General features: G+C 40.3%; 1 protein-coding gene across 2 annotated transcripts in view; it reads left to right on the top strand.

Annotated features, from left to right (window-relative positions):
• CMSS1 (cms1 ribosomal small subunit homolog) overlaps positions 1-20,144 on the top strand; it is a 361,629-nt gene that overhangs the window by 315,265 nt on the left and 26,220 nt on the right. For both annotated transcript variants that reach the window (XM_070582103.1, XM_070582104.1), the window contains exon 2: positions 16,719-16,804. In XM_070582103.1, coding sequence (XP_070438204.1) covers positions 16,719-16,804 — 86 coding nt within the window. The remainder of the gene's footprint in view (positions 1-16,718; positions 16,805-20,144) is intronic.

Raw genomic sequence — 20,144 nt, 5'->3', positions numbered from 1 at the left:
ATATAGATTTGTGTGGCCACCACCACAATCAGTATGTGGACAGTTCCATCACCTTAGAAAACTCCCTGGTGCTGTCCCTTTAGAGTCTCACCTCCCCCCCACCCCACCCCCGCCCCCAGCCCCTGACTACTTCATCTCTCTTCTCCATCACTATAGCATCACATTGCATTTTAATTGCTTATACACACATCTGTCATTCTCACTGTATTGTCAGCTTCTCGAGCAAGAACCATATCTTATTCGTCTTGCCTCTTTCAGGCTTAGCACAGTACCTGGTACATAGCAGGTGCTCAGTAAATACTTGAAGGATGAATGAATTGGTGTCCATATGGCCACATGATGAATCCTTTCATAATTCTTAGGAGGGAAGGGGAAGTAGAAAGCTAAATGAAACCAACATTAACTTTTTTCTTTTAAGAAAATCTGAGGTCCTTCTTTCACAGCAATATTGATTTTATGACTTTAAAAAATTCTAGAGAGTACTGTCTGGTAATTGCCACTTGAGAGAATATGTTGAGTCACACAAAATGAATAATCTCCTATAAGAGGAGTTCAGCAAATGTTTAATTGTACTAAAAATGTTACTGCTGGTTAAGTTCGAACATGGAAATTAAAAGGAAAAAGGTAAACATACTTCTTTGTCTATTATCTGTTTCTAAGAATATTCCAGAAGTATAAAATTCTCTCCCAGAGTCTTTAATATATTTTCCAGATATTCTTAGCTCTATAGGGATCTTCTGCACTATATTTAGAGAAACTCAATATTCACACTATTACTTTTGACTGAGGTTTCAGTTTCCATATTTTCCCCTAAACCAGTGCCATCTTTATCTAAAATTTGTTTAACTAAAGCCATTATTATTGCAGGAGATACTTGGTTCTTGTAGCTAGGGCCCTCCCTAGAGCATATTCAGTTCTTTTCAGCTTCAACTTTACTTTTCCTTTTTTCCCTTCGGTGTTTATTGGTGTTTCCTCTTTCATTAATCACAATGCTGAAATGACTCCATATATATCCTTCTTATCCTCTTAATTTCGCCCACCAGGACATTGTCTCTTACAAACTGAGCCCTTTGCCAGCTCCATGTCACATTTCTTTAAGCAAATAAATTTTCTCCATATGCTTAGCATATACCCCTGAGCCCTGTAGCCTATTCCTCCTATTAAAACAGAAATGGGGAAACAGCTGTTTTTCAATTCCTATAAAGTGTGTCCTGTTTTATAGATCATGCTGGACAGCTCTATTTTGGGGTCTGCAATATTACTTGGTCCGTGAAATTGTCAATCTCCTGAACCTAAATTTCCCTTTCACATTTGGGAAAGAAAGATTAATTCTACTAGATGTTTTGATGTGATATACAGGCCATGAGGTCTTCTCTATAGTTTGTTTTGGTAGCTACTGAAGGGCTCGCATGGAAGAAATGCCTTCTTCCTTATAGCACAACAAAGTTTTTAACTGTTAAGACTGATATCATGTGATCATCTCATTCAGTGTTTCAGCAGATGTTGGTCAAATATATCTGCCAGATTCTCTGCTACACACAGAGCATACAAGAATGAAAGGATACCCTGCTCTTAGGTAGCCCACAGTCCATTGGGGAGGACAGATGCAATGTGATGAGTGGTCTAATCAAGGGATACCCGAGCTGTAACAACTACCTAGAAGAGGAGATGGCAAACATGGTCCGTGGGCTGGCTGCCTGGTTTTGTATATAAAGTTTTGCTGTAACATAACCCTGCCCACTAATTTTACATGTTTTCAGTTGATGCTTTCATGATTCAGTGTGTAGTCATGACAGAGATCATATGGCCCACAAGCTAAAGTATTAACTGTCTGGTCCTCTAACAAAAAATTTCCCGACTCCTGGCTTAGAAGAAGGAACACCAAGGAAGTATGTGGTCACCAAAGAATAGGAGAGTGGAGGACCCCTTGGAGAATGCCAGCATTTTAAGGGATAGGTAAAAGAAGAGAGCTCATGAAGTGAGGGGTCGAGAACTGAACCATTGTGCCAGAAAACAAAGGAGGACAGTGTGAAAAAGTTGAGGTCATACACACTGCACATCAAGCCATGCTGAGGCGCATCCCACGTAGAAGAACTAGAATGACTTGCAACTAGGATGTACAACTGTGTACTGGGGCTTTGGGGAAGGGAACAAAAAAAAAAAGAGGACGATTGGCAACAGATGTTAGCTCAGGGCCAGTCTTCCTCACCAAAAAGCATACCTTTAAAAACAAGTTCAGGTCAATATCAGTGTCAGATGCCCCAGGGCAATCAAGTAAGATGATGGTTATGATGACCATTTCCTGAAAATGTCCTTGTGTGCCAGACTGTGTGCAAAACAATTTACATTCATTGTCAGGACTCCATGTAACAACCTCATATGTAGACACTACTTATATCCCCATTTTATTGATGAAGACACTAAGGCACAGAATGAGCAAGTAACTTTTCCAAGGCCACATAGCTTTAAATGACAGAGGAACAGTTCTATCCAGGTAGCCTGATTCTACAGAGCCTGTAATTTTAATCCCAGTGCCAAATTAATTTGAAAATTAGGAGTCATTGATGTCCTTAGCAAGAGTAATTTCAGTGGCATGATGGAAGTGGAAGGTAGCTTCAAATAAGTGATAATCATGTTTATCATGGGCTCTGTATTGTTATAAGTGTTTTAAACTAACTCATGTAATCTCTCAACAGCCTCATTTTATATATATAAGGAAAACATGGCATAGAGAGGTGAATTAACTTGCCCAAAGCCAAACAGCTTTTGAGTGACAGAAGTGTGATGTAAGATTCTGGAGGGAAAAGGCTTAACCTCCATCCCTACATCCTTACTGAGTTCCATCCATCCCTGGACCCTTCCTAGCTCTCTCAGAGATTTTGGCCTGAATCTGGCGCTCACTCTCTTCTTACTCCCTGCCCGCCAATGTGATAGCCATTTAGGAAAATAAAAAAGAAGAAAGCTCGGTATGTTGGGTTTTTTGCTTGTTTCTTTAAGGAAGATTAGCCCTGAGCTAACATCCACCGCCAATCCTCCTCTTTTTGCTGAGGAAGATTGGCCCTGAGCTGACATCTGTGCCCATCTTCCTCTACTTTATATGTGGGACATCTGCCACAGCATGGCTTGATCAGTAGTGCTAGGTCCATGCCCGGGATCCGAACCGGTGAACCCTGGGCTGCCAAAGCGCAGCATGCGAACTTAACTGCTACGCCGCCAGGCCAGCCCCAGTATTTTTTTTTAATAATATTATCATATAGTACCTATCGAAGACTCGCAGGCAGATCAGTGGAACCAGACCCTAGCCTGTGTATGATTTGTGTTTTGATTGAACGAAAATGCTCTAAGAAGACAGTGAGGAAAGGAAGAATCATTCAGCAAGATGTTAAGATGACTGGTTAAATATTTGAAAAGATAATAAAATTAGAGCTTCACTTTATACCATATAAGAAAATCTGTTCCTTAGTTTTTAAGTTAAATGTTTAAAAAAATAGATTAAGCCATTAAAAAAAACCCTAGATACAAGTATCTCCTTTAGGATAGGGAGATCTTTTCAAAGCATAATTGCAGTGAAAAAATATATTTGATCTCATTACAATTTAAAACATCTGTAAATCAAAAATAACTTTAAAAATTAAAAGATGAAACAGCTTTAAAAATTAACCTTAACATTAAAAGACTCACACAAGCTGGTAAGGAAAACATTAAAACCCTCCTTGACAAAAGGACAAAGGTTAAGAACATTCTATTCATATAGGAAACACACATGCTAATAAAAAGAGTAAAATATTTAACCTCAGTCATAATCAAATGAATGCAAATGGAAATGCAATAACATTTTTACCTATTAGCAATGTTTAAGAATTCGGTGTTTGCTGGAGTGTGATGAAACAAGTTGTATACATGTTAGTGACTTAAAAACTGACCCAAAACCTTCCGGAAAACGGTTTAGAAGTTGTGAAGACTGTTAAAAACATGCATACCTTTATACAATGTAATTTCTCTTCTAGAAGTCTATTCTAATCGGGAATACATCGAGTGTTATAAAGACGTCTATTACAATATATTCACAAAGGCAAAATTTTTGAAATAATCTAAGTAATGATAGAAGAACAAATAAATATAGTGTAGGCAAACAAGGATTTGTTATATAGCCATTAAAAATGTTTTTCAAGACTACTGACATGGGAAAATGCTCATGATATAATATTAAAATATAAATTATTTGTGTATGATGTGTAATTCCAGATATGTATATATTCACATACATATACTCCTAGACACACAGAGGCAGAGCAAAAGGTGGAAGTAAATGTATCAAAACTGTAATAGTGGATGTCTTGTTATAGTGGGACCAAATTTTTGTTTCTTTTTACTTTTCTGTACTTTCTAAAATCTCTACAATTAGTATGTATTACTTTATCAGGGAAAAGGGTAAAAAAAGTTTTAAATGATGACTCCCCATCCAATTGGTAGATAGTATTGACAAATCAAGTCTTGTTTTAGTCTCTCATTTATTTACCCCGCTAGACTGTTACATCTCAGCTTTATCCTACACCATCATGAGTTGTGGTTCTTGAAACTCATTCTAAACACAAATCCCTCTGTATATTTCCCTTGTAGTTGCTAGTTGGTTGGTAGGTTGATATCCTCAGGGCAGTTTACTGGTAGGAAACTTAAAGGATGAAGCAATTAAGTACCTTGTCCTAAGCGACATGAGAAGGCAGCTGAGATCTGGCTTTTCCGCTGAGAAGCTGGGTAAGAAAGTTAAGCATCGTAAAGTAGGGCCTCTGCACGTTACACCCACCTTTAATGAGTCACACGCTATACGTTAAGGGCATACGCTAAGTAATCTACTAGGTAGTTGAAGTCCCTGTGAAGGCTGAAGGGAAGTCTGAACAGAAACTGTGCTTTTCCATTGTAGCGTTTTTTCCTCCTTGGGATCACACTTTCTCACAAGCGTGAGTGGATAGCAGGTCTAGCTGCAGCCTTATGGCTTTTTCCTCATGAAATTTCTGTTTGGGGACATGATGTAACGCAAATACCCATGTAACAGGTCACGTTCACCCATATTTTTAAAATATTACCCTACCCCTCTGTACTTCAACATTCCCCTTCACCCTGGAAATTTTGACATGTCCAGGATTTTTAATAGAAATTGGCCTGAACCAGGAGGGAATCATAAATCACAGCAGTATGACTTCATCAATCTGCAAATGAGAAAACTAAAGCATAAAGTAAGAGATTTGCCCAAGATCACAAAAGTTGGAACTAGAATCTAAGCCTTCTAGGACCTTATTCATCACTCTACACCGGCACTTCCCAAAATGTGTACAGAGAGCACTGTTCCTGGAGCTGTTAACAAGTGTGCTGCAAAGAGCATAGTTCAGTGCTCAAATAAGCCTGAGGATGACCTGATTTCCATTCTCACACTTGGAGAGTAGCAATACATATTAATATATTAAAGAATCCCTGCAATAAGACAGATCCTAAAACAGAGGGGGTGTGGGAATGACAAGCATAAACCAGGACTAGCCTAGGCAAACCAGGTTGTAGTTCCTCCCCAGCTGAATTACGGGATGGAGGCCAGGGTAATGGGGGAGAGTTACTGACAGACATCTGGTGTGTTTGTTTTTGGAGAGAGGAGCTGCTCACCACGTGCAGCAGCTTCTGCCCCAGTTAGATGAGCGTATTCAAGTATGAGAACATCTATTAATATGTTAAACTGGGCTCCACCCACAAAGCTCCATGGATACCAATACCTTGCTTAGAGACCAGCACCACCAGAGGCCACTTAGTTTGCTCTCCAAGTTAGAGGAGCAGAATTGCGTAGGGTTAAGAGCAGACTCTGAATGAAGACTGCCTAGATCCAAATCTTGGCGTGCTCTCCTTAACCTCGGGAAGGTGCCTCAGTTTCCACGTCTGTAAAACAGAGATGATAATGACAGTACCCATTTCATAAGATTGATCTGAGAGTTAAATAAGTAGAGCATATAGAGCATTTAGAACAGTGTCTTGCACAAAATAAGGACCATGTAAGAGTTATTATCATCATTATTAGCTTTATTCCAGGAAGAGAGAATTTATATAGCAGTGCTTCCAAATGTATCAAGTATGCTCATCCAATCAACATAACAGTGCTACTAAGACCCCAGGTGCCACTAACAGCATCCCTGGCTCTATTCATCTAACTCCACCTGTCAAGCTTGACCAGAAAAGGTTGAATTGAAATTACTCACAGTTTGAAAACTACCCCCAAATATGTAAATAGTCCAACCTTTAAAACTAACTAGAAAGGAAGAAAGGTGGAGCTCTAACAATCAAGACTAAAGCTGAAGTTGTGTTGCCCGAGCTGACTTATCTATTTTTTTTCCTTAAGCTAAAAAGAAAATAAGATGTAAAAAATGCCTTATTGCAGGACAGACAGCAGGCAAGTAGCTGTTCTGCCTTCAGGGTTGTCCTCTGATATCTGCATGATCTCCACTGCATTTTTGTAACTTAAAGGTAGGACAGGTCCTGTGTGTCCTGATTTTTGACAGTAAAGGTCCCTTCCACTGCCATTGGGGCCAGGCTCCGTGTGAGCCTTCACAGGAGAGGTCAGGTTCCCCGGGCTCTGGGTGCTTTCCTGAGGAGCCTGGCCTGTGTGCATTGTTAAAGATGGATAAATAAAGCATTAGTAACCTGGAGCAGTCAAAATTTTGGGAAATTACCTTCAAGATTTAGTTCTGCTGACATGTAACTGGCAACAGAAGTTTTGTAGCATTTAGGCTCCCCACAGAAAGGAGGTGAAAGATTCTTCTTCAGGCGTGTATTTTTGAGGTGCTCCTATTGGTCCTACTATTTTACCGTCTTTCAGAGTTTCAGGACCCATAAAGCAACTCCAGTTCAGAGTTTTGCCATCTTATTCCAAATGTTCTAACTTTAAAATTTTCTCTGGGAACTGGCAACATATTTTGTAAGCAAAGTCTGCAAATGTCCCGTTGCTAGGGACATCTTCAGCTATGAAAATAAGAGCATTATTGGAATATAGCCCAGGCTGTAGCAGTTGCCACCAGAAATGCCAAAATTAAGGGGGAAAAGGGACCCCCACACTCCCCGTTCAAGTTCAGAATGACAAGAAAACTTGGGATAGAACCAACTCACAGGGACCTCCGTTAAGAAGCATTTGTTTTGTCACGTCTTTTGGAGAGAGGGAGAAGACATCTCAAGGAGCCTGAGAGAGAAGGTAGATGATCCCCAGTTCCTTTCTCTATTTGAGAGGGGAAAGGTGAAAAGGAAAAGATGGTAGCTAGGAAAAACCAAACAAGACCAGACAGGCGGCCCCGGGCTAAGTAAACCCTGATGGACCTCAGCCAGTTCAAGGAAGACTGAGTGCTCCGCTGCCCTGCGCCGGCCCTGGACCGCCTGGCCAGCCAAGGCCGGAGGCTGAAGGTTGAGCAGGCCAGGCTTCTCTGAGCAGCCTCTCTGAGCAACCAGGTGCCAGGAGTGGGCACAATAGACTTGGCCTCGAGTTCGCTGCCCCTCCCTCCCCGGACACAGAACTCTTCATGTGCCTACCAGATCCTGTTCTTGTTTCTCCAAAGTTTCCCTCCTCAGTGAAAGCTGCAACCACTTGCTAGATTAGGGCCCTAAAATAGTCTTGTTCCTACTTTCGGAAGGTCCTGACAGAGGAGGAATAAAGCTAAATTTTGGAGGACGGGGTAGGATTTTGATAGAAAAGGAGAGATGACAAGAATAAAGGGAGAGTGGACACCCTGAACAGTTAGAGTGAATGAGAAAGACACAGTATGATTCTTTTCTGGCATGGCCTAATTGATTATAAGCCCTTATTTTTTAGTCATGGTATAGCTGTAGTAATTATTTTGAAAAGTGTGCAAAAGCAATAAGGATGGAGCTTCCCTCACTGCACCACCACCTCTGCTGTAAGTGGGGTCACAATTGAGAGCCGCTTCTGTCATTGGCTGCACTTCTCCCCATTCTTCCTCTTCCCCTCTCTGCCTTCCTCTGCTCTCCCCTCCCACCTCCCCTACCCTCCTCTCCCCTCCCCCTGCCTTTCCCTTCCCCTTTCTCCGGTCCCTCCCCTCTCCTGCCTGTGTTCTGTTATGCTAGTGTGGCCTTAGGGCCTTCACTGCCTTCACTTCTCACAGGGTCCTATTCTTGGGATATGGGAATTGTGCTCTTTCTCAGTGATGCTGGTGGGAGTCCCTTAATGAGCTGGGAACATGGTTCTTGAAGAGTAGTTCCCAGCCCTGCTTCTCTTGGCCAAGTAAAACAGTCTTGTTCCTAGGGATGAGTAATTTTAGCAAAACACTTTAGACTGTTGGAGTACAGCTGTGTCTGCAGCATTAGTTTTCAGTGTGCATTGTTAGATTTCCCAGAGAACAGCTGACCACTTCTGGAAGTGTAGAAGAACACCCGTCTCCCCACATAGGTGGGTGTGTTTCTGCAAATAAAGTTTATCAGAACAGCCATGCCCATTCTTTTGTATGTTGTCTAGGGCTGCTTTTTTGCATGGCAGAGTTGAGTAGTTACTGACAGAGACCTTATTGTTCTGCATACGCTACACCTACTCATTATGTGGTTCTTTACCTAAAAAGTTTGCTGATCCCTGTGCTAGAAGTTAAATAGATCTTAACAAATATCAAAGAATTGGTATAGAGGCCATTTTCTAACCACAATACAAACAAAAAAAGATAACTTAAAAAATCTGTTTGGAAGTTTAAAAATACACTTCTAAATAACTTGTCAGTCAAAGAAAAATCATTATGGGAACTTTAACAATATTTAGAATTAAATTATAATGGAAATGCTATAATATTCAAATGTATGGTATTCAGCTTAAGTTATATTTAGAAGGAATGTATAGCATTAATTCTTATATCAGAAAAAGGAAAACTTAGTGGGCTAAATACCCAACTACAAAAATTAGAAAATCAATAGAGAAAACCTAAAGAAAGTAAAGAACATTAATGAGTTTAATGGAAATCAAAGATGCAACAGAAAGCATCTAGAAACACAGAACCTATTGTTTTTTTTAAAAAAAAAAAAGAAAGACCTCTCCAAGATTGAGCAAGAAAAAGAAGTTACAAACAAAAAATGGGAGAAAAGAAAAAAAGAGACATAGTTACATATAATGATTAGCTCTCACCAAGAAATTTGAAGAGTTGGAGAAAACAACCAATTACCTAGAAAAATGTCATTTACCAAAACTGAGTTAAAAATAAATAGAAAAACTTGAATAATTGTATCACCATTGGAAATTGAAGCGTTTGTAAAATATACCCACAAAAAAATATACTACACTCTGCCTGTTTTACTGACAGATTTTACCAAATATTGAAGAACAAGTCATCTAAGTATATACAACTATTTCAGAGGATAGAAAACAAGGAGACACATCCCAGTTCTTTTGTGAAGCTAATGTAACCGCAATAAGAGAGTTCAGCAGGTTGCTAGCCAGGGTGGATCTAGGTTTTTAATGAGGCCTGAAGTTTATACAATTTTGAGGGTCCCTCTCTTAGGAAAAAGAATACAAAATTACTGATACAAAATTAGGTATAAAAGAAGTTGTTTTAAGTAAAAAATCACAACAGCACTGCTACAAACCCAGGAATTCTGAAGATTTTTACTTTACTCATCCACATCAAATAAGAAAAAATATATATGGTTTCTTTAGAACTATGTAAAATGCAGTATCTACTTTATTTCCACAGGAAAGATCTTCCATTTTGAATAGACAAAAATGGGAAGATTTTTCTGCCTACAGTTTTACATTTTTGGTTATTGAAAGAATTTTCCATTGATTGGTTTCTGGTTTCATATATCCCCAACCTAAGTTCTCCTCCACTTCCCACATAGTTCTAGGGGAGGTGCTGCAGCTGTGTTTGTGCCGTGGTCCTGGACTATCGTGTCAGGATGGCTGGTGAGCTGCACAGGGTGGTAGGAGTATTCCTGGAGGCTCTCCTGCGCTAGGACAGCCAGCAATGATTTAACTCTAGACTGTGTGATTGTGAACCATGTAATAGCCCATTAAACTCAAACTAAATGTGTCCAACCCAGTTCCTCAAACTAGATCCCCAAAATGCTAACTCCCACTCCAATACCACTCCCTAGAGGATGTGTGACAGGTGAATTCTGAGTGGAAATAGTGTCTATTCTGTTTGTTTTAACCACAGTGTATCTTGCTTTGACAAGTTTTTAAAGAAAAATTAACTGTGTGATCCATTGCCAGAGTCCTTCTCAGGGCCTAGAAGGGGTTCATGCAAGCAAGTCCTTAGAAGCATAAGCAAATGGCTGGGAAACTGGACTTCAATCCTTCTCGTAAAGCGGGTGAAGGCAGGGGTTGCGGAAAAGAGAAGATAGATGCAACTTTTTATTCTAGCTTGCTCTTTTTGCCTTGGGTTGAAAAGGATGATGTACTTGACTCCTCTTTTGAAAGAATTCAACCAATCCCATCTGGTGGTGTCTTTCTGTTGGTTTTGTTTCTAAGCACGTTCTCAGGGAGTTGGAAACGAGGAGGCCCCGACTTGGTGACTCCCCTCCACGGGCTGCATCCGCCCTGGGACTGCGTGGCACAGGCCTGGCCTCTTCCACTGCCCGCAGTTCTGGAGGGGCCTGGGTGCCCGAGCCAGGCTGGGGAGCTGGGGTCCCATCCTTTCCTCTCAATGCTCTCTTAATGGAAATCACAGAACTAGCATCCTTCCTTCAAAAAAGCAATTTTCTCTTTTAGAACCAAAAAACATCACAGACTAACGAAATAACTAGTTTATTCAACCAACAGTGATATGAGATGATCTCATTTTATATGGTAAAAGGTTTCAGATGAAATAATTTTTGGAACAAGAAGTAACTCAGATTTAGAGTATTTGATTAACACGGTATTTTAAATATTTCTCATGGGTTTTTGTTGCATAGGAGTCACACACCTTTAGAAATATATTATTTTCAACTAGATTGCTTAAATTCAGACTGTACTTCTTCAGTTATCAGATTCTGGACAATACAGAATTCAGAATTTTTTTTTAAATCATTACTTGAGTTGTAAATATTTATGGATTTGATCCTGGCATTTATTTATTTGTATTTCATCCTTTTTATCTTAAAGTAATTTTTAAAGCTAATACAAGAATAGAAAATTTGTGTAAGGGGTTTAGTGTTTTACACAGAGAATATATATTACTTTTATAATAAAAATGTATGGGGCCGGCCAGGTAGTGTAGCAGTTAGGTTATTGTGCTCTGCTTTGGGAGCCCAGGGTACATGGGTTGGGATCCTGGGCACAGACCTACACACTGCTCATCAAGCCGTGCTGTGGTGGCATCCCACACAGAAAATAGAGGAAGATCGGCACAGATGTTAGCTCAGGGCCACTCTTCCTCACCTTAATTAATTAATTAATTAATTAATAAAGTATAAATAAAGCAATAGGTATGGGGGAGTGCTTTTTATTTTTAATCAACACTAGTCCAAGTACTTGGGGTACTCATAGGTACCCTCAGAGTATTTACCGTTCAGATGGAGAGAAAACCTAACATTTTTGCAATATCAGCACACACTTTGAGGAAGGGTGAAATCATGTGCTGGTTTACAAGATGCAGTAGGTGTAGAAGTGCAGAGGCAAGAGGAAGAAGCAGGCGATGTAGTCAGCCAGGATTCCAGATGAAGGTGGGTCGGAGGATGTTGAGAGAAAGGAGGCCCCAGGGATAGAAGCTAATGTAAGAAGTTTCGCAGGACTAAAGTGATCTTTTCTGGGGAAGGAAATTCCCCAGGTGGGGTCACCAGATTTAGCAAGTAAAAATACATGAGACCTTATTAAATTTGAATTTCAGATAAGCAGTGAATAATTTTTAATACTATATAGATATTCCCCATGCAATATTTGGGGCATACCTATACTAAAAAATTATTTAATGTTTAACTGAAATTCAAACTTAATGGAGCGTCCTGTACTTTATCTGACAGCCATAGGCCAGGGGCTTTTATCTTTGAAGATTCCATCCTGACCTCCCAGGCTGACTCTGGTTCTCTGAACCTGGCTGCCTGCCTGTCCTCTCGGGGTCAGGACAGCAGTGGCAGGGGTGCCCCAGCAGCAGGTTGGTTATCCATTCTGGTCCACGGCCAGCCACACATCTGTTGACTTTTTCAGCATAATAATTTTGGGCTTCCTAAAGAAGAGGATGGATTTCCTTTAAGACTTTTTTTTAATTCAACTTTTTAATTTTGAAATCACTGTAGATTCATTTGCAAAACTATAGTACAATATCAAAACAGGGATGTTGACATTGATACAGTTAAGATGCAGAATATTTCCATCCACAGAAGAATCCTTGATGTTGCTGTTTTGTAGCCATGCTCACTTCCCTCCCAACTCCACCCCCTCCATAACCCCTGGCAACCACCGTTCTGTTCTCAATTTCTGTAATTTTGTCATTTCAAGAATGTTATATAAATGGAATCACATGATATGTAACCTTTTGGAATTGGCTTTTTTCTCTCAGCATAATTCTCTAGAGATTCATCTAGGTTGTTTTGTGTGTCAATAGTTCGTTCCTTTTTATTGCTGAGTAATATTCCAGGGTAGGGATATACCACAGTTTGTCTAACCATTCCTTCCTTGAAGGACATCCAGGTTGTTCCTATTTTTTTGGCTGTTATAAATAACAAATAAAGCCACTGCAAACAAAGAAAGCTGTACAGATTGTTGTGTCAATGTAAGATTTCATTTCTCTGGGATAAATGCCCAGGAGTGCAATTGCTATGTTGTATTGTAGTTGTATGTTTAGTTTTTTAAGAAACTTCCAAACTTTTCCATTTGTGGAAGGGAAGTGGTTGTACCATTTCACATTCCCACTTGCAAGGTATGAGTGACTGAGTTTCTCCACATTCTCATCAGTATTTGGCATGGTGCTATTTTTCTGTATTAGCCATTCATAGGTTTGTAGTGATATCTCACTGTAGTTTTAATTTGCGTTTTCCCATTGGTCAATGATGTGGAAGGTGTTTTCTTGTAATTATTTGCCATAGTATGTCCTCTTCAGTGAATTATCTCTTCATGTCTTTTGCCGTTTCCTAATTTCTTCATTTTTTTAGTGTTGAACTTAGAGAATTCTTCATATTATCTAGATACTAGTCGGTCCTTTGTTACCTATGTGGTTTGCAAATACTTCTCCCACATTGTAGCTTATTTTTCCATCCTCTTAACAGGATCTTTGCAAAGCAAAAGTTTTCAGTTTTGATAACATCTAATTTATCAATTTTTCCTTTTATTGGTTGTACTTTTGGTGTCAAAATTAAGAATTCTTTGCCTAACTCTAGATCTTGAAGGTTTTCTCCCTTTTTTTCCTAAAAGTTTTATAGTTTTCCGTTTTACATTTGTCTGTGATCCATTTTGAGTTAGTTTTTGTATTTTGTGTGAAACTTAGATAGAGGTTCATTATTTTGCCTATATTTTTCCCCATTTGTTGAAAAAGTTATCTTTCTTCCACTGAATTGCTTTTGCACTTTTGTCAAAAATTAGTTGGGCATATTTGTGTGTGTGTCTTTCTGAGTCTGTATTCTATTCCATTCATCTGTGTGTCCATCCCTTGCCAGTACCACACAGTCTTGATTATTGTAGCTATATAATAAATCTTGCAATTCTGTAGACTAATTCCTCCCACTTGATTATTGTTTTTCAAAATTGTTTTAGCTCTTCTAGTTCCTTTGCCATTCTACATAAGTTTTAGGATAATCTGCTTATAGCCAGAGAAAAATCTTGCTGGGATTTTGATAGAAATTTTGTTAAACCTCTGTATCAATTTTGGGAGGACTAGCATCTTTACTGTGATTAGCCTTCCAGTCCATGAACATGACATGTCTCCCCATTTGTTTATGTCTTCTTTGATTTCCTTAACCAGTGTTTTGCAGTCTCCAGCACACAAATCCTGTACACGTTTTCTTAAATTTGCACGTAAGTATTTCAGGGTTTTTTTTTTTAACAATTGTAAATGGCATTGTACTTTTAATTTTTGTGTTCACATGTTCATTGCTAGTATATGGAAATAGAATTGATATTTGCATGTTTATCTTTTACTCTGCAACTTTGCTAAACTCATCTAATTCTAGCAGTTTTGTTTTGTTTTTGTTAGATTCCTTGAGATTTTCTATGTAAATAATCATGTTATCTGCAAATAGGGGCAGTGTGCTTTCTTCTTTTCTGATGTGTATGTCTTTTATTTCCTTTTCTTGCCATTTTGCACTGGTTAAAAGTTCTAGCACTACATTGAATAATTATCAGTCAGAGCAGACATCTTTGCCTTGTTCCCAATCAAAGAGAAGGCATTCAGTCTTTCATTGTCAAGTATAATGTTTGTTGTATGTTTTTTATACAGGCTGTGTATCAATTTCAGTTCTTCTAAATTTGTCGTCCTTTTATGTCCTAGAATATGGTCTGACTTGGCATGTGTTCCGTAACACTTGGAAACTATATTCTGCTGTTGTTGAGTGGTGTTCCACAAATGTTGATCAAATCCTATCGGTTAATGATGTCACTGAGCTCTTTCATATCCCTGATGATTTTCTGTCTAGTCATTTTCTCAATTTTTGAGAGAGGACTTTTGGAAGTTTGCAACTTAATTGTAGGAATATCTATTTTTCCCTTCATTTCTATCAGTTTTTGTTGCTCATATTTTATAGCTCTGTTGTTTGGTGCATACACGTTTAGGATTGCTATATCTTAGCATATTCACCCTTTTATCATTATATAATGTCCTCTTTCTCTGATAATTTTCTTTACTCTGAAGTCTACTTTGTCTGATATTAACGGAGCCACTCCTGCTTTCTTTTGGTCAATATTTGCATGTTACGTTTTTTCCATCATTTTGCTTTCAGCTTGCCTATATTATTATATTTGAGGTAAGTTTCTTGTAAACATCATATAGTTAGGTCATGTTTTTTAACTCGCTCTTTAATCTCTGTCTTTAAATTGGTGTGTTTAGACCATTTACGTTAATGTAATTATTGATATGTTGGGTTTAAATCTACCATTTTATTTTGTCTTTTCTGTTTGTTTGCTTTTTGTTGCTCAGTTTGTCCTTTTCCTGCCTTCCTGTGGGTTACTTGAACATTTTTAGAATTCTATTTTAATTTATCTTAGTGATTTTGAGTGTATCTCTTTGTATTGCTTTTCAAGTGGTTGCTAAAACCATTAGTGTAGGTGTGCCCTCATTACCGCTAGGCAGTTTGGAAAGCCCTGACTGTCTTCTAGGGCTCCTTTGGACTCTGTCCTAGCAGGGAGGGAGAGCGCACTTCTTTACTGCCTGGACGAGGTGGAAGTCCAGGCTCACCATGTGGTCTCCGTTGATACTGAGTGGTGGCAGTGGTGATGAGAGGAGGGGACAGGGGTGTGTTACCACCCTTCAGGGATGAAAATCCCTTTTGAGGGGTTCAACTAAATCGTCTCTGACAGCAAGCACCCTAGTGGGAGGTGGAGGAGGAGTTGGGGCACCTCATTATAGCCTAGCAAGGGTGGATGTCTAGGCTCCCCACTCAGCCTTTGCTGGTGGGGCCATGATTTCCTGTGGTGTTTGGCTAGAGTCGAGTGGTTTCTGTCTAAAAGTTTTCAGTCTTGCTACGCTGCTCCTTTCCTGGTCATTTTGTTAAATAGAGCAGATGTTTCTTGGGACATTTTTTTTCCTGTTCCATTGGCATTTCCAAGTTGCTGGCTCCTTACCTCCAAGTCTGAGGTAATGAGGCAAAAAGATAACCCAGGGAGCTCACCACTATGTTATTCCTTGGGCCCCGAAGTCCCTAGCAGGTCTTCCTTACTCCCTCTGCCTTTCAGAGTCTCCCTATGTGTGTTTTCTATATAATGTCCAGGATTTTTAGTTGTACTTAGCAGGAGGAATAGGGAAAACTATACTACTACTACCATCTTCCCAGAAGCACAAGTTCTATAAATACTTTTAACGCCAACTTAATCACTCATTTGAGCTGACCTTGGGGTAATTTAGAGTAACTCAAAGAAAATGAATAAAGCCTTTTAAAGATTCAAAAATGTGTTTTAAAGAGCACCCACTGAAATCTGGAAGGCAGTGTGGCATTGTGGGAAGGAAGAAACTTATGGTTGCCGTGTTCCTTCAAGAGAGCTTTATAAACAGGAAAACCATTAAAACTTTCATTTTTCTTGATTCTTAAAGTAAAAATTTATTTTTTCCATTGTTGAAAGATTAGTAAAATTCAAAACAAATATTTCTCATGATCTATAATCCTTTTGTCACAATCTCTTAACATGCCCGCTGGGGCCAGCACCCAGGTGTCAAGAGCGGGCTGGCTCTCAGTGTAGACAGTATCATTTGTGGGGAAGACTGGACTCAAGTAGATCTGGGTTCCCAGGTGTGTGACCCGGGGCAAATTGCTTCACCCCTCTAAGCAGCAACTTGCTTATCTGAAAATGGGGAGCTTAATGTCTGTAAAATCAGTGTGAGTGTTCCATAATTAAGTATTTTCTAATGTCAGACATCTGGATAATCATCACTTTTCGACAGAGACTGCCATCTTGGTGCTTAAATCTCTATCTTCATTTTGGATCATTTCCTTAAATTCAGTATCCTAGAGGTGGAATTACTAAGTCAAGGGATAGACCCTCCCAGGAAGGTGGTACCAAGATGGCACTAGCAATGGGAGAAAGAAAGAAAGAAAGAGAAAGAGAGACACTTTCCTAATTGTTGAACTTTGTTTCCTAGGAGCATCAGACGGTGAAGGAGGAGACACAGATGTGACACAGCAGGAGACAGCTCCAGTTCCTGCCCTGTCAAAGGAAACCCAGCAGGTAACAGTCACAGCTGCTGGGTTCTGCACTCAGCCTCCTCTGGCCCTCCACGGCCTTCCCTGTGTCCTGACATCATTGCTGGTGGGATCTGAGGGAAGCTTGTACCTTCTCTGCCTTTGAAAAAGCCATGCTTTATTAATTACAAACCAGCAAGTGTTTTACAATATAAATATATTTTACAGTAGTGATGTCTTAGATTCTTATATCATATTTTCACCAAATGTCCAGTCTTATTCTTTTGGAAACAGTTCCTAAAAGGAGACAAATTTTAGAGATATGCAAGATTACTCCCACATCAGTGCATGATTACAGTGCCATGCCATGCGGCCCCCAGTCTCCCAGGGCCTCGTGTCCACACAGCGTAGTGTCTGTTGTGTGAATCCTTATCGGGGGATTGGCTGCCTTCATGTTACCACAAGTGTCCATTTGATGAACTCTCTGCCCTGGACCTAGACCTTGTATTTCCTTTTTAATCTTCCTCCTGGCCACTCACATCCATTTACAGCTTTGTCACATTGTGTCCCTCAAACCTGCTTGGTAATCCTGTGTGATTTTTAAAGGACTATCCACTGTCAGTCAAAGGTTATCGTCTTCATAATAAGGATTTCTGGTCTTATTCTTATTGTAAGTGGCACTAAACTCATTCCACTAGAGGGTGAATCTACCCAAAGTTTGTGACCAGGTTCAGGATACTTGTGAGAAGCAGTCTAGCTTAGTGGTCACCTACAAGCTGTGAGATCCAAGGCAAGTTAACTTCTCTGTGCCTCAGTCTCACTGGTAACAAGGTGATAACTGTATTTTCCTTGCACAGTTGCAGTGGGGATTAAATGGTTAATACTTATTGAGCTCTCTCAACAGTGGTTAGCAAAGAGTAAGCACAGAAGTGATCGTTATTATGGTGAAACATACTTCAAGGCTTTTTTGTTTTATTCATTATTTTTTCTTTGTGGAACAAGGAATGCAGAAAGATATACATACTTAAGATGTAATCATCTTGGTTTTCTCTTCAGCCTTTAAATATCTTGCTCAAAGACCCTATATCAGTTTTAGTTTTAACCAGGGTAGGATTTAATTTTACCTAATTTATCCGCCGGCCGCCCCTTGGTCGTGCCCCCTTTGACCTGTGTTTATGCTCCCTCCGTGCCTCCCTGCAGAACCCTCTTTGAGTCTCTGAGCCTGGGGGAGTCATGGGGCACTGCGCTGGCTCTAAGCCCGATGCTGACAGTGTTGCTGCTTCCACCTCCCTTTTCACCTGTCCTTCCTCAACCAACTTGGGAAAATTGGATTCACCATGTCTTCATGTGCCTTCATGTTGGTCACAAGCTGTTGCCATTTTCTGCTAAGAAAAAAAACAAGTTTATGATTTTACTCCCCTTTTTAACCACCTTCTTCTTGCTCTAATTTCTTTAATTCCCAAATTGCTCTGAAGAATCCAAGTCCCAGGCAGACGAAACCCCTTTCTCCAAGCCTATCCTCATCTCCCTAGCCAGAGAATTCACAAGGGAGTCTCCTGGTGCCCTCTGCCTCATGTGAGTGTTATCCATCCAGCTCCCGGGCCTCCCCACCAGGATGTACGCCTCAGGGACAGAGTTGATCCATGCATTTCCACAGGACCTGGCCCCAAACTGCACTCGTTATTTGTGAAATGACAGAATGGGTAATTACTCCAGTATCCCAGTTTACTCTCCACTCTTCCCATCTCCATCCTTTGTGGGTCATCAGCTCACTGACACTGCCTGCAGAGGTTTCTTGGACCCTGGTGATCAGAGTCGCTCCTCCAACCCCCTCCACCGTGACATTCAGAGCTAGGGTCTCTCCTCCAACTCCAGCCACCCACACAGTCCCTCCGGCTCCTCTCTGGGCTCCTCGTCCTCTCTCTCCAGCTGCTCTTCTCCCTCTGGACCTCAGCTCACCACCCCAAGGACGATCTTCTTGTCAGGCTGACTGTCCTTTCTTGACTCTTCCTCTAGTTGTTTACCACATACAGCTCGAGTCTCCAACTAGGTCCTAAGCACGTGGGGGCCAGAGTTCTTATGTGTTCACTACCGTACCCAGCATGGTATTAGGCACTTGACTCATTTGGCAGATGTGACCAGATATTTGTTTTTCAATAGTAATTACATTTTTTCCTAGATTTAAAAAAAAGGTATTATTTTAGGCTATATTTAAGTTTTGAATTTTTTTGACATTTTCTTAGTTGCTTTGCTTTTCTTTAAGAGTTTTTTTCTGTTTGCATGGGAACTGCCTGGCATCATGCTGCTGCTGCAATCTACATTTAGGCTTTAACTTCCCCAGGTGAGGATCTGTCCAGTCAGATGGTGCTCCCTTCTTTGCCATAGCTGGGCCTCACATTTCAGTGACTGTGTCCACGCCTCCCGTCTGTCCAGTATTTCAAACAGCAGATTTATAACTTTATAAAATTTTTTTACCCATGCAACTACATCACCTCTAGCAACCATTTTACATCTAAATAATCATCCTTGGCCTCCTTAATAATGTGAGCTTAAAGATTTGCCAGCAGTTCTTTTTTTTCCAGATACTGCTTCCAAAATAAATGCTGAATTCCTAGAGATTGCGTCACCTCTTCCTTCCTCAGCATCAGTCATTTCAGAGCAGCCCTAGTGACTCTGTAATTATGGTTCCCAGAATATAATCCCTTATGAGGGTTTGTGTGACTTTTCATTGATACCTCCATGATGTCAGAAGCCTCTCAGTGGTTCCATGACCCAGCCTCTCCTGCTCAGAGACCACACTGGCCTTCTTTTTGCTTAAGCCAGCCTTTTGTTTATCTCCTTGGGTCATAGAGGAATCTTCAGCAAGAGTACTTAGCCCTTTCCCTTCTTACTCACCTTCCTCTACTGTTGTGTTTTCTTACTGTTTCCTTATTTGAACACTGATCATTTCATATCCCCTCTTTATCTTCAAGATTATTCTTCACTATTTTAAGAGAAAAGAGGACTGTGTCCTATCGACCCTCTGATTTACCTTTTTCCCTTCCATGCTGGTGTCTCAATTCTGTTCCTCTTTGTAGTAGTCTATTGTTGCATAACAAATTGCCCCCAAAAGTTAGTAACTTAAAATGGAAAAAATTCTTTATCTCACAGATTCTGTTATCTCACAGGCATGGCTTAGCTTCGTCCCTCTGGCTCTGCACCTCCCATAGGTGCCAGTCAGGCTGTGGGCAGCAGTGAGGGGCTCAACCTCCTTGGTGGCAGACCTCAATCCCTCACACTGTGAGCCTCGCCACAGGGCTGCTCACAACCTTGCCGCTGGCTTCCCCAGGCCAGGGACCCAAGAAGGGGCAAGCCAGAGCACTCAACGCAGAAACCACCATCTTTTT

The sequence above is a fragment of the Equus przewalskii genome, chromosome 18 (genome assembly GCF_037783145.1).
Source record: "Equus przewalskii isolate Varuska chromosome 18, EquPr2, whole genome shotgun sequence".
Taxonomy (NCBI): Eukaryota; Metazoa; Chordata; class Mammalia; order Perissodactyla; family Equidae; genus Equus; species Equus przewalskii.
The sequence above is the reverse complement of the archived record's forward strand: the minus strand, read 5'-3'. Positions and strand labels throughout refer to the sequence as shown.